Genomic DNA, 16,343 nt, shown 5'->3' with positions numbered 1-16,343 from the left:
AAAGTTTTAGATTAATCTACTCATACACAAAGTCATAAGATTTTACTGCAACGCGCAAGTAATCCGTGCAAGTGTGGCGTCTGACGATTAACCGAGAAAGACAGTTTATCGGGGGACGGATAATCGATGTTCTACTGTACCAATAATTACACTCTAAACATTTTAGGGCCAATAGACCAATAGCACTATATACATTTTAGGGTCAATAGACCAATTGTGCTAAAAATATTTTTCAATACCTAAGGAAAACTTATTATTTAGTAATAAAACTTATAAACGTATAAGTATATAATAAATTAATACACGAACTGGTTTTTTGGGGATTATCAATATACATAAGACATAACATATAGATAAATAAATAATGAATGATGTAATCAAATATGGGTAATAATAATAACGTTTCATAAAATAACCGAATATGATATAAAATATAATATTGTAATCAGTCACTTTAACTTGCAATAATAAATTGATCAATAACTAAGTTTTTAATTTACTGGGATTAGATCGAACAATAATGTTTTCATATTTGAAAGTAGCTGCAGGTAAGGAAATTTGAATACAAGCGCAATTGGTATATTGATTATTGTTCCTAAAATACAAATTTTGTTCTGGGCTCAATTAGTCCATGTCTGTTTAGAAAGGTTGCCGTAACGGGCAAACGTAAATTGCGCCCAACGAAAGGAAATAGTTGTAAATAGCGCCCGGTACTTTTCAGGAAAATTTCTGTATAGTTAATTGCGCCCAATAGAAGTATTATTTTTATGATAGTAATTTAGCATTACCCAGAGGACACCACGAGGAGGCGACTATCACTGTCCTTCAAAAATGTTTTTTTTTGGCTTACTTGAAATGAATAAAAAAAAAAAAAAAAAATTAGGAATTAATAAAAATAGAAAAATTAATTTAAAAAAAATATTATGGTATTAATTATAGTTTAAATATTTTGTGTTAGGTTAAAAATGTTAATAATAAAAATACAGTTATAAGTTATCTGCATATAGTAATAAGACATCATCTTCACAATATGTCATATTCAGCCCTAACCTAACCTAACGTTCGGCTTATCCACCAATAAATGAACAACAGTATTTTTAAAATACACATAATAATAACGATGAATTCAAGATAGTAGATACTATGGGCGCAATTTACTATACCCGTTTAAGACCCCGAAAAATCCCGGGCGCAATTTACTATAGTATTTTTACTACCTACTTAATGTGGGCGCAATTTACAAGCGCCCGCCGTAACGGGTGAGTAAATTTCAATTAAATTTTATAAAATTATTGTATACGAAAATCGATTTTGAGCAAAGATCGCCAACCCTTCAACCTATATTATCAACTCGGTAAGTTTTATGATATTATTCCTATTAAGTAAATATTTTGCTTTAGACATTAGTGATACAGTAAGTTGAATTAAATTTTACCAAAATAGATGCATTTTAATATGTTATTGTGTCTATAAAATGTATTAATTATATATATTAAAAGTGTAAATATCGAAGAATAACAATTTTACATAACAAAAACTTAGTTTCAATACCTACCTTATTTCATCCAAATTTGAACTTCAGTATACAGGGTGATTTTTTTATCGTGAACCAATTAATATCTTGGGAAGTATAAGGAATTTTAAAATAATTTTTGTTTTAAACTTTCTAGTTTCTACTATTTTACACTGTGTTACAATTTTGATAATTTTAACTTCCTCCCTTATTTTATAAAACACTATCAACTTTCGATTTTCAAATGGCAATACCTACTTTCTATAACAAAAATCTATAAACATACTGAAAAAATAATTTTAACGTTTACAGAATAGTAAACACCTAAATAAAAAAAATAAAAGCGGCGGCACGACAGTGTATATTATCTCGAAGCAGGAGTTTCCCATTAAAACCGTGTAAATTTCGGCGTTTTTTGTCAGATGAGATAATTAATTATCTACTGAATCAATTTATACCTAGTAAATTGCAAAACATGAGGAAAATCATGCAGATGATCCTTTTGTAAAAATCATAAAAATCGTACAGTTAGAAATTAAGTTATTAAAGGAAACGTGAAACATTTTTAATGAAAAATTATATTGAAATCTGGAATCACGGCGGCCGCTTCACGCGTTGTCGTGCCGACCGGCCCCCACACACGCTCCCCCACTCAAAGTCTCCCCTCCCGGTCTCCCACTACGGCCTCACACTATTACGTGTATTATCTATGGCTACGTCGCTTTTATTTATTTATTTATTTATTTACCCTATCTAGGGTCACTAGTTTAAACGGTTTACATTTAGTTAACTTTGATCCTGTAAATATTAAAGCTCAAACATCAGCAATTAATGAGTATAACCGTCTGAAAAAACAATATCGTCCTGATTTGAAGTTAATAGACATTAATTTAAAAAAGCACAACAAAATTAAGGATTTACCTTGGGTGAATCCAACTAAAAATGTTATAAAAGATGTTCAACAAAAACAATTCATAAATCAATTACCAAATCGACTTTTACTATTACCAGGTTTTACAAATTATGATGGAGTATCATATTATGCAAACGTATCTACAAATGATTTTTAACTGCCATTACATAATAAACCAATTAGTACAAAATGAAGAACATTCTGCTTTGACTAAATTAGCTAATTCATATTTGTTACAACAGAACCCACTTAACAGTATTCCTTTAAGACGATCTTTATGACAACATTTTAATCATGTTCAGCAACAAGATGCAGCTGAATTTATCAATGCCCTTCTTTGTCATAGTGATTCACTTAAAAATTGTCTAAAACATGAATTAATATCGATATTAACATGTTTAAATTGCTATGATGTTAGAACCAATAAAACGCCCAACTATATATTACCTCTAACAGTTATTGAGAATAAAGTTACATTAAATTCATTATATAATGAATTTAGCAAAGAAACAATACTTGAAATTAATTGTAGTAATTGTAGGATCACAGGAAACCATTCGAAAGTAATGAACGTATCTAGTACAAGACAATATTTGTGAATACAATTACAATTATGGAACGAATTACAAGAAAAAATGCATAATGTATCATTAATATCTTTGTCAACAACATCTTCAAAAGTTGATGAAAAAACGTATAGAATATGTTCTGCGATTTGTCATCACGGGGAATCATTACATCATGGTCATTATACAAGTTTAATAAAAAAATTAAATCTTTGGTTCAGATGTAATGATCTCACTTCTAATAAAGAAAGATGGCCTAGAGGTGGCAAAGACATTTATATGCTAATTCTCGAGAAGCAAAATTAATAAAAATGTATTGAGGTATAAATGATAAAAATTGGTGATATCAAAACAAAAACCCTCATAGGCCGCCCGATTCTTATCGGTGTTCCAAGACTGATAACAAAGTGAGGCGATTTTTATTTTTTAAATATTAAATATTAATCATTATTATAAGCTAAAATTAATTAATTATTAAACCTAATTATTCTGAATTAAAGTACAATTTAAAAATTAATCTTATAACAAAAACAAAATGGGTATTTAATATTATTATTTATTTATTATATCATAATATTATCACAAAATATAATATGTTCACTGTTTAATGCCTCATTGCCAGTTATTGGTTTTTGAAAAGTATCAGTTTGGTATACTTTGATCTGGTAATTTCGTTTTCTAATTTCATGGAACATCCTTATGTCTAAATATTTCTGAATAACCAACTTAGTCAACTAATCTTTATGTGTATCAACAATAGAATGATTATCATCACAGACACTATTGATTGGAAACTTATCTTGTATTGAAATAAATTCATTTTAACTTGAGAACAAAAATAAAACTGACTGTTTGTTATTTTTAACATTATAATAGCTTCTAAAAACTCTCTCCGTTTTCAAGCATATTTTTATAATAGTATCACTGGGCTTATACAATCCTCCACGGTCCTTTTGACTAAGCAACTTCCGACTTCTATTTGAATTACTATTAGATGTATGTGTGTACATTTTCTTACAGTTTTCACAGTTAATTTTATTTTCAATTGCTCTACTCACTAAACCAGTAACCAGTAGGTATTATATTTTGTAACCATGATGGTAAATTGTAAAATGTTATTTTTATACTTTATAACGCTATTACAGTCGCGCTGCTGCTGGCTAGTCGTTCACTGATACTCGGTGTTCCGGTGGGAGTGGTGATAGGACACTTTTTTTTCTAGTATTATTGTTTATCTATCTTATTATCATCGATTATGACCGTTATGGGTATTGTTAAATTGAGATAAAATTTCGTTTTGACTTCTGGTTTTTACTGTTGGGTTTGTAAAATTGCCCAGTAGTAGTAAATTGAACGAATATTTAAGCATTAATAAGTCGCAAACGGATTACTTAAATTAAATCAAAACAAAAACCCTCCGTCTAACTCCGTGAAAAAATTAGCTAAGTAAAAAAAAGAAGAAAAAAAATCAAAAAAAAAATCATTGTATAACCAGAACATTTTTCGCTTCATATAGAATTTATAAAACCAGTAATTTCAAAGCACTATAAAGATGTGATATCATAAATAAATCTAAGTAAACTGAATTTAAGTATATTTAGTCTGTTTCGATAATTTATTTACTTGGCGAGGAAATTTTATAATATAGAGTATATACAGTGTTATTATTGGTTGTAGAGTATTATTTTGATTAGTATAGAAATGTTCACTGTAATATTTTTAATTTATAATGTCTTATTGTCTAATTATTCATCCAGCGCCACGGTTCTTATATTGTATCGTATGAAGTAAAAAATTTCCTCGCCAAGTAAATAAATTATCGAAACAGACTAAATATACTTATATTCAGTTTACTTTACTAATTGCTGAAAACTGTAAGAAAATGTACACACATACATCTAATAGTAATTCAAATAGAAGTCGGAAGTTGCTTAGTCAAAAGGACCGTGGAGGATTGTATAAGCCCAGTGATACTATTATAAAAATATGCTTGAAAACGGAGAGAGTTTTTAGAAGCTATTATAATGTTAAAAATAACAAACAGTCAGTTTTATTTTTGTTCTCAAGTTAAAATGAATTTATTTCAATACAAGATAAGTTTCCAATCAATAGTGTCTGTGATGATAATCATTCTATTGTTGATACACATAAAGATTAGTTGACTAAGTTGGTTATTCAGAAATATTTAGACATAAGGATGTTCCATGAAATTAGAAAACGAAATTACCAGATCAAAGTATACCAAACTGATACTTTTCAAAAACCAATAACTGGCAATGAGGCATTAAACAGTGAACATATTATATTTTGTGATAATATTATGATATAATAAATAAATAATAATATTAAATACCCATTTTGTTTTTGTTATAAGATTAATTTTTAAATTGTACTTTAATTCAGAATAATTAGGTTTAATAATTAATTAATTTTAGCTTATAATAATGATTAATATTTAATATTTAAAAAATAAAAATCGCCTCACTTTGTTATCAGTCTTGGAACACCGATAAGAATCGGACGGCCTATGATGAATTTCTCACTATGTAGAGAATATACGGTGACAACACTCCCGTATCTTTCAATGGCACAATATTGACGAAAAAAATCTCGGCAGTTTGGTAGTTCAGAATTTAACACCAGAGTACGCCACCCTTCGCTCGAAGGCCGACTTTTATACGAGTCGTAATGGAGATTTACATTTAAATTTTATTTAAATGTATTAATTGCTGTTCAAATATCAATAATCCGCATGTCAACTTAATATATTTTATGTCATATTGTATAGATTATTAAAACATACTAATGTTTTGGAATCATGTACCAATTATTATGTAAAAATTGTAATAATATTATATGTTATGTACCTACTATGTAGCCATATCGTACAAATGTATTGATTTAAATAAAATGCATAATTATTGTATGATATTTATATGATTATTTATTCATTGACATATATATTACATACAAAAATGGAATTAGTAATACCCACAAACAATAAGTATAAGGTACGAGTTTAAAGAGTTAATAAAAGCTCAAATAGACTACTACCTAGGTACAGACCCAAGTACACCAAAATAAAAAAATCATAATTTATTATATTTATATAGATACCTATATGATATATAATAACAAAAAAAAATTAAATATTAAGCATGATGTAGAGAAGATATAATATATACAATAGAGAATAGAATATATTCCAGTTAAAATAATAATATAAACCTAATAATAATACTTATAAATTGATAATATTCTATTTTTAATTTTCCTAATTGTTTGTATTTACACATGTATCACTTAATGGTTTGTACTGTTTGTAGATTGTTAAATAATATTTTGTATATTGTGGTTTTTTAATTTGTTAATAAAAAATGCCTAACAAATGTTTTGTGCCAGATGCTTTTACTGTATTAAGTGGTTATGTTGCAAGGAAGATGAGAAGAGTAAAACCTGCCAAATGTTGTCAGGAATGTTATACCATTGAGTATAGATAATATATACTATCTATGCTCAATGGTTATACCATGTTGTGTGCCCCATATGATCATGAAGTATTAAATAGAGAAAGATTACTAGAACTGAAAACTCGTGGTTATTTACTTGTACCATCTAAAGAACTTAATGAAATTATTTACCAAGTAATCAAATAATATAATATATAAATATGCAAACAATTTGCATAATATGTACAATATATTTGTATATTCACTAATAATAATCACCTTTATTATTTGTTTTAGCTCGAAGATGTCATTTGCTCAATTATTGTAAAAAATAAAATACAAAAAAATGTATTATTTTTAATATTAAATGAGCTGAGGACTGACAAGTTTAATATTAACTTAACCGGTGTGATGAATAAAAATGTATTAACCAAAAACATTATTATGTTTTATTTACAATCAAGAATGTTTTTTGTATGTGATGCAGAAAACGCAAAACTAGAAAAAAATAAAAAACAAAAAAATTTAGCAAAGCAGTCAAAACTCTTGTAATTGTGTACATAACATTGTTAAAATATATAGGTAACAATATATAATAAAACTTCCTTAATCGAAACTATTTTAAATGTTACCTAATTTAATAGAATAATTACTTTAAAATAATTCTTGCGTGGTTATTGTTTAAAATTTTGAAGTAATAATATAAAAAACGACAAAAATGTTTATAATTTTTGATATTTTACATTAAAAACAATATAAAAACCGGCCTTCGGGCGAATGGTGGCGCAACCTGCCGGAGACACCAAACTGCCGAGATAATTTGCGACCGGAATATTTACAAGTGGTGTCACCTTATCTTCTATACATCTTGAAATTTCTTTATTATCCATGATTTTATCTACCAATACGTGATAAGACCGTATACCAGGAATCAGTAACCAGTAGGTACTATAGTTTGTTACCATGATGGTAAATTGTAAAATGTTATTTTTATACTTTATAGCTGATACAGTCGCGCTGCTGCTGGCTAGAGGTTCAATGATACTCGGTATTAATAGATTCTTTCAATTTGTTATAATAATGTTATTTTTTCGATTCAATAAAATTAATCTACATTTGAGGAATCATCACTACCTACCCAATAAATAATAAGAACGCATTCCTTCATTATTCATTTGTTCCATAATCGTAGAGATAGTACTACGACGCCAAATATAGCTGTCATGAGTACTACCAGGGTACCTACTTAGCATTTACATTAATTATACACATATTTGAATCGCATATCTAGTAATAATCAAAGTATATTTAGGAAATAGGATAACATGATTTATTATTTGTAATCGCTTTACCAGTTGCACATTTATGGAATGGTAATTTTTCCTGTTCACATATATATGTTCCGGGTAAGGCCCATCTGCTTTAGGGGGTACTATTGCAATGTAAGTGCAATCAATAATACCAATTACTCCCGGGATTCCATAAACATTGGTGAACCTTATTGTATATTAACAGTGTAGCAGTGATTATTTATAATATATAAGTAGGTATAAAATATTATAACATAATATAATGTTAACTTACTCCTGTCTAATATGATTTAATTCATACAATGTCGATGGAAACCTTACGTAGGTACTTATTAAATATATTAGGCATATTCAATGCATCAAATACTTCGGTTATGCATTTACTAACTGAAGGTTGACTCAGAGATGAAGCTCGATTTTCCCCAATGTCCTGCTGATAAGAGCCATTTGCAAAAAATCGTAAAGCCGTTAAAACCTTAATAGTGTAACACACATTTAACATATTACGCAGGTATGCTCTAGGCTATGTAATATATTATTTGACTCACTTTACGCTGAATACTTATAGCAGATTTTCTAGAGGGGGTGGGGGGGTTCAAGGTATGGACGCAGTTCATCTATTAATAAATTGACAAGAGCTTTTGTTAGTGAATTTTTTGACGAACGCTCTTTCAGTCAATGCTATAAAATAAGTATGATATGTTATTCATATAGGTAATAATAGTTATTAAATATTTAAATAACTAGGAAAATTGAGTAAGTTTTAATTTAACGTACTATCGAATGGATTCTCAGCCACACGAAACCGAATAATATTTATATCATCTTGTCTTTCCTCCATAATTTCCAAATTGTTAATAGCTTGGATGTAATTTAAATTTAAGAAATGTTCCATTTTCGCATAAGTTAGAAGTCAACAAGAGATACACAAAAAAGTTTCACAAGAAAAACAATGATAATAATAATTAGTATGCTAAAATCACGATTAGTGTGGTGGATACCTACACTAATAAGTTAATCTAAAACTTTAGTGCACCAATTCAAAAGTTTTAGTGAACCAATCTTCAAAAATACGGTTTTTTGGTCTTGCACTAATAGTTGAACTAAAATACAATGTTTTAGTGTACTAATATATTTGGCATGCTAAAATAAAATTCAAAAATAGACCCCCAGGAACTAGTAACCAGTAGGTATTATATTTTGTAACCATGATGGTAAATTGTAAAATGTTATTTTTATACTTTATAACGCTATTACAGTCGCGCTGCTGCTGGCTAGTCGTTCACTGATACTCGGTGTTCCGGTGGGAGTGGTGATAGGACACTTTTTTTTCTAGTATTATTGTTTATCTATCTTATTATTATCGATTATGACCGTTATGGGTAGGTATTGTTAAATTGAGATAAAATTTCGTTTTGACTTCTGGTTTTTACTGCTGGGTTTGTAAAATTACCCAGTAGCAGTACATTTAACGAATATTTAAGCATTAATAAGTCGCAAACGGATTACTCAAATTAAATTCTGTAAACGTTTTTTTTAATTTTTGTTATTTAGGTGTTTACTATTCTGTAAACGTTAAAATTATTTTTTTCAGTATGTTTATAGATTTTAGTTATCCAAAATAGGTATTGTCATTTGAAAATCGAAAGTTGGTAGTGTTTCATAAAATAAGGGAGGAAGTTATAATTATCAAAATTGTAACACAATGTAAAATAGTAAAACCTAGAAAGTTAAAAAAAAAATTATTTTAAAATTCCTTATACTCTCCGAGATATTAACTGGTTCACGATAAAAAAATCCCCCTGTATATAATATATATATATTGAAGTTCAAATTTGGATGAAATAAGGCATTTAAATTGAGGTTTTGTTATGTTAAATTGTTATTCTTAGATATTTACACTTTTAATATATACAATTAATACATCTTATAGACACAATAACATATTATAATGCATCTATTTTGGTAAAATTTAATTTAACTTACCGTATCACTAATGTCTAAAGCAAAATATTTACTTAATAGGAATAATATCATAAAACTTACTGAGTTGGTAATATAGGTTGGAGGGTTTGCTATCTTTGCTCAAAATCGTTTTTCGTATGCAATAATTTTATAAAATTTAATTGAACTCAACCTACCAGCTATTTTCAAATATGAAAATATTATTGTTCGATCTAATCCCAGTAAATTAAAAACATAGTTATCAATTTATAAAAACCGTCAAACATATTCATTACAAATGATGTACTAAATATTTGGATAGAGATTTTCAAGAATTTCTTAGTTAGGGGGGGGGGCATAGACAAGTAACATTAATACATTTTTAAGCTTTAGCTAAAAAACAATATCATAAGTAACTATTAATTTTTAATTATATAATAATTTGCAAATATTCTTGATTTGGTCAACTTTTAAATTTAAAATGAATACCTATGAAAAATATGGTACGTGTAGAATTTAAATATTTCTAAACTTGTATTGAAATTGTTATAAATAATATTTTAAAATATAATTAAATCTACAATAATTAATTTTTTAGTATTTAAAAAAAAAAAATACTTATAAAATATTATAATGATTTTTAATAATCTTTTTAGATTATAATACGCGGACCTTGAATATGTTGATTAAAGTAATAATTTTTCTTGCCATTTTATTTGATACTGGTGAAATAAAATTGACTGACGTTCCAGATTTTAGTATTAACAGATTATTACTTAAAATATTTTTTGTAGCATTACCTTACAATGATTGGTGCTATTGTATCGATCCCATTTATTTTAACGCCAGCTCTATGCATGAAGGAAGATGATCCTGCCCGAGGTCATATTATATCAACTATGATATTTGTAACAGCTATAGTGACGTTTATACAAGTTACATTTGGTTGCAGGTATGTATATGTTTTTATACTTAGCTGTATTAGCCGTCATTCAGCCATTCGTTCAATAAAAATAGAACGCTGTAATGTCTTTTATGAATCAAGTTGATTTTGTTGTGTTACAAAATATAATGATAACTTTGTTCCCTGGTGGTTTTTTGTATGACAAAACTGCCCACCTACTTGAAATATGCTTATTGACTACATTGTCATATTTCGTTTTTAAGTCTTCTTATATAATTACAGATATAATACATTACTTTAAATTGCAAAGTAAACAACTCTCTATGAATGTGAACTTTAATAATAATGATTATCTTAAAATGGCTTATTAATATTTCAATGAATAACGGTATTCATCAACGAAGGCCATAATAATATTATATATAATACTAATTCATAATGGTTTAAGCTTAATCAGTATTTGATATTTAAAACCATCATATAACTAGTTAATCACATTATTTTATCGATCAATTAGCTACCTACATGGTGTTTTATTAATTAATATAACAATAGTTATAGGTTAGGTATAATTACATATTATGATGTTTTGGTTATTACGATTCCGTAAGCCTTAAAGTAAAGATAATTAAGGTATCATAGTATTTGTTATAAGCCGTTTGTATTGTTTGAATAATATTACTTTAATAATTTAATCATAAATCATTTTTAATTTATTTGAAACTGCACTGTTGCATCAACGCACCTAACCGTATACCTATACAGGTGTCTCAGAAAGATCCGAAAAAAATATTATGCAAGACGCCAGACAAAAATTGTTAATATTATATGATAATTAAATAATTAAAGAAGTATTCTCATAATAGCAAATTCTCAAAAATTATATTTTTAATAAAGTTATTGAGATCCTAATTAATTTAACCAAAAAAATATTGAATTTTAAAAAAATTCTAAAAAATAAACTACTTGACTTAGATAAATCTTTTTACCATTAAAATTGTTCTTGTATAATCACATTTACAAATAGCTATTTTGAATTTATCCAAAAAAATTTTTATCAGTTTTCACCATAAAAAAATAAAAAATAATTCTAAAAATGTAGCGCAAGTGTATTCAAATAATATTGGGAAAAAAATTTAATATTGAATACAACAAAAGTTATTCCATATGTCAGATTATCGTGAGACACTATGTATATTGTATATAGCTTGTAAAACAAATTTTTATTTTGGTCAAACCTTGTTACTATACGTACTAGTTTTGACTTAAGCGTACCGATGTCCCAATAAAATGTTTCGGGGCACAAATTTTTCAAGAATTAAACTTCAATAATTAAATAGTTAACATATTATTGTCTTTTTCTAAATATTTTTAGTTCAAAATCAATATTGTTTTGAAATGAAATAAAATAATCAATTACTTTATTTGATTGACCGATGAAATCTATTTTTTAATTATAAATTATTTTCAGACTTGATGACAATAATTCGTTGTTTCCCAGTTCTAACTTCCAAATTGTAATCATTTATGTTATTCGATAATTAAGTGAGGGGGTCTGCCTCAAACATTCCCCAAATACATTACATTAATTGATTATAAATGTAATATAAATTTCAATTGATATTATATTTTATTATTATATTATTAAAAAACAAATAATAAATAAAGTGGTATTGAGGTTGAACATTAAAATATTAACATGTTAATAACTATTATTTTAAGTTAAATTTTCTAAAAACATAAGTGAAAATATCATGGTTAAATGATTTTTATACATAACTCTTAAATCTTTAGGGCCCATCGGATCATATTACTTAGTTCATGTAACTGTACCAGACACCAGTGGTTTAGTAACAGGACTAAATATTGTACTATTTAACCCTACGTTAGGCGCGTCGACATTTGTTATGTGGTTGGGCGCGTGCGGGACAGTTGTCAACCATAAATAAATTATTGATTAAAATTAGAAATATTTATAATTAATTCCTTTTTTTATTATTAAACGTCAAAATTTACATTATTTATTTATAATTATTTTATTACTTATGATTAGAAAGATATAAATAGCTTATACATTTTTTTTTTAAAGTACACAACTTTCACATATGTCTTTTAAATGGTCACCGCACCTCCACTTCTTACACTTACAACACCACCATCTGGTAGTTTTATCACGTGCTCGTCCACAATCATAACATCGACCTCTGGATCCATCTGGTCTTTTTGTCTCTATAGCTACCGACCTACCGTATCCTTTTCTCCTAAGATCAAGAGATCTGTGAGAGAATTGTGTATTGTTGTTAGTGAGGAGAAGGAGGTTCCCCAATTGGTATGAGCTAGCATTTTCATTATATTTATTCTTGATGCACAGGTTTTAAAAAATATTTTTTGTTTGTGGGATCCAAGAGTTTTTTGAGTCAAAAATTATGCCTAAGACTTCAGCTGTTTTGATTATGAATTTTATTATTGTTCATGAAGAGTTTTAGTTCCTTTTATTTTATTTTATGGGTAAATGTTATACATTGGAATTTTCCTACCGAAAAATTGAATCCAGATTTTTGGGACCATTTGTGTAGAACATTTAATGATTTTTGCCGCAATTATTGCACGGTAGAAAGTTCATTACTCCGACAAAAAATATTTAAGTCGTCAGCATAAAGTGTACACTTGACGGGATTATATATTGATTTTGTAATATCATTAATAGAGATAGGAAAAAGTGTAACCTATAATGTTGACCCCTGTGGGACTCCGTTTTGTTGATAAAATATCGGAGAGAGTGTATTGTTGACTTGAAAGGTTCTGTTGGAGAGGAAGTTTGTGAAAACTTAAACATGTTTCCTTGACATAGGATTTTTTGGAGTTTCGATATGATGTTAGGTCTCCAGGCAGTATCATAAGCTTTAGCTATGTCAAGACACACCATTCCGAGGGTTTTAATTATTTTTCGTTGCGTTTTCAATCTCAGATTGGATTTTTATTAATGAAAAGTTGGTTCCGCGTTGATATCTAAAACCATTTTGGTCTGGGTTTAGATAGTTAATTCGTTCGATGAATCACATAAGCCTAAGGTTGATAACTTTTTCCATGAGTTTACACATTGTGTTAACACTTTCAACGTCGCTCGTGATTTCGGCAATTACACCGCGACGCCGCGTTGTTTATCCCGTGACAGAATCCTAAACATAGAGGTGGATTCTGTGGACAGAGAGAACAGTAGTATGATCATAGAACATAATAGAAGCGACAGCTATCAAAATCCCATTGATCACCGAAAAATATTTCTGTTGACCTTGAGCTGGAGGCTCGACATGACGTAGGCAGCGGATGACCGGTATGATGTTGTAACCGTATCGCAATGCTTAATGTATTTCCTAATTTTTAAAAATTTAAATTATCAATATCACAGAAATAAATGATAACAGTTGAAACATGCTACAGATTTTAAATTACAATACGGTTACAACACCATGCCGAGCCTCCGCTGCCAACTTCATGTTGAACCTCCGGCAAAATGAAAACAAATCGATCAGCTGTTTGACTGTCGCTTCTATTAGTTCTATTATGTTATATGGTATGATGTATCTTTGCGTTTGCCAATTTCTTTACAGTATAACTACATCGTTTGCATTGAACTTTTGTCGAATTTTTGCTTTTTTGGTAAGAGTTGTAGAGTATGTACAAATGGAACTGCGGTCGGTAATTTAGTCGTAATTTCATATTGTTTTTCTCTAAGTTCACCAGTTTTATCATTTTTTTTTTTAACAGTGAACGTATGATATTCAGCCGAAAATTATAAAAAGGTATTTTACGTTCATTTTGACAATATAAAAGATAAGAATTGAGAAGTAGCTGTTGTAAAATGTGAATACCAACTTTCTTGTACCATCGAAGAGTTTTTCATTCACACGGGTAGTAGAACATCAGTTGGTCTTGACGATCTACACCTGATATATAATCATTATATTTTATTATTGGCAATGTTTTTTTTCTTTTCTCCACGTTTATTTTGTGTATCTGCAGTCCATTCTGTTGATATACCCAAAACATCCATTTTGTCCTTCCATTTGAAGACATAGATCCCGTTGTATGAATACTTCGATATATTTTCTCCTTTTTAAATTTTTTTTTTAACAATGTCGCGGTCGCTTGGATGTTTTTCCTATTTGAACGTAATGTGCCGATACAATAAGTATTTTTTGAAATAAGTGTTTGAGCTAAATTTACGCTATTTAGTAATTGTCCATGTGAAGCGAAGGGACCTTTGAAAAATTTTCCTTCCATTAGGTTTATAACTACGTTTTCTTTCCTGACAAGACATAGCTAATGTATCAGCGATCGTTTGAGGGTCTGATATCAGCGAGTTATTCCCAACGAGATAGAATTTTTTGTCTCTGCTTATACCCTTTAAGGTACGCATTTTGTTCCAGGTTTTTTTTTAATCCGTCTGGGTAAATATATAAAATTTAGATGAGCGGAGTAGTGGACAAATATGTCGCGGGGTAACCCCGTACCACTCTACTCCGCTCATCTAAACTTTAAATACCTATATCTCGTAAACTACTCGCCCTAAATTCAATTTTTATGTTTCGAAATACTTAGAAAAATATTCTGTTTTGGAATATCAAATTAAAACGACATGTTGTCATTCAAAAAAGTAAAAAACTTAAAAAATTATAGGGATAAAAAATGTTAAAAATATAATTTTTTAATAAAAACGTTGTTTTGTAAACGAATTGAAGCTATGTAAATTATATTTTCAAAAACATTCACACTTTTTGATATAATGAGTGTTTTACGCTTCATAAATCACCCCGTATATGGTTATATAAGTATGGAAATGCGGTCGCTACTACATATTTGTGGGATGACTTCCCATCCAAACTGATGCGATAACGATGTGTTAGAAAATCGGTAGCAGAGAAGCGACCGTTTACTGGGTTGAATCTTGTGAGATCGCCATTGCTGAGGATTATTATATTATTATTATCTAAAACTTTTTCTATGATTTTCCTTCTATCATCTGTTTTATCTGAACCCCATAGCTCGCTATGGCAGTTAAAGTCACCAGTTATAATAAAAGGTGATGGAAGTTGTTTGATTATATTGTCAATGTCTTCAAGGAGTAAATCTGTTTAATTAGGAATATAGATACCTATTGCATAAGGTAGTTTTTGTGTGATGAGTAAGAAAGGTTGCGGAAACTGCTTCCAAATTAGTTATGAGAGGGATTTCTATACTAGGAATTGATGATTCAATGAATATGGAGAGTCCACCTGATGGCTCGGATGTAGTCAGCGCGATTTTTATTGTAGAACTTGTAACCTTGAATGTTAGGTATATGCTTTTCTGTGAAATTTGTCTCTTGTAAACAAAAAATGTTTGGAGTATATTCTCGGGTAATGATTTCAAGTTCATTGCGTTTTTTAAAGAGCCCGTTAAGGTTCCATTGAATTATGTTTACATCTTGATTGTTCATTATGAAGTTTTATGTGAGTTTATTAAGGAGGAGTTGATTTGTGAAGAGCTACTGTAATGGAAGAGATTGAAATAAAAAATTTAATAGTTTGGTGAGTTTGGTTTTTATAGCTCGATCGCTTATCAGTGGTCTGACTTGTTCAGTAATTTTTTGAAGTATCAGGACGTCTACGTCGACTTTATCGCACAGAGTATGGATTGATGGATTTATTAGTGAAGTTCTCCATTATGTACATGTATTGAGAAAAGTATATAGGAATTTCAAT

General features: G+C 28.6%; 1 protein-coding gene across 2 annotated transcripts in view; it reads left to right on the top strand.

Moving 5' to 3' along the window:
* LOC107169611 (solute carrier family 23 member 2) overlaps positions 1 to 16,343 on the top strand; it is a 61,844-nt gene that overhangs the window by 5,892 nt on the left and 39,609 nt on the right. For both annotated transcript variants that reach the window (XM_089216599.1, XM_089216592.1), the window contains exon 4: positions 10,490 to 10,647. In XM_089216599.1, coding sequence (XP_089072725.1) covers positions 10,490 to 10,647 — 158 coding nt within the window. The remainder of the gene's footprint in view (positions 1 to 10,489; positions 10,648 to 16,343) is intronic.

Source organism: Diuraphis noxia, unplaced genomic scaffold (genome assembly GCF_037042655.1).
Source record: "Diuraphis noxia isolate RWA-SAM2 unplaced genomic scaffold, SU_Dnox_SAM2 contig0001, whole genome shotgun sequence".
Taxonomy (NCBI): Eukaryota; Metazoa; Arthropoda; class Insecta; order Hemiptera; family Aphididae; genus Diuraphis; species Diuraphis noxia.
This window is presented reverse-complemented; position numbering and strand designations above follow the sequence as displayed.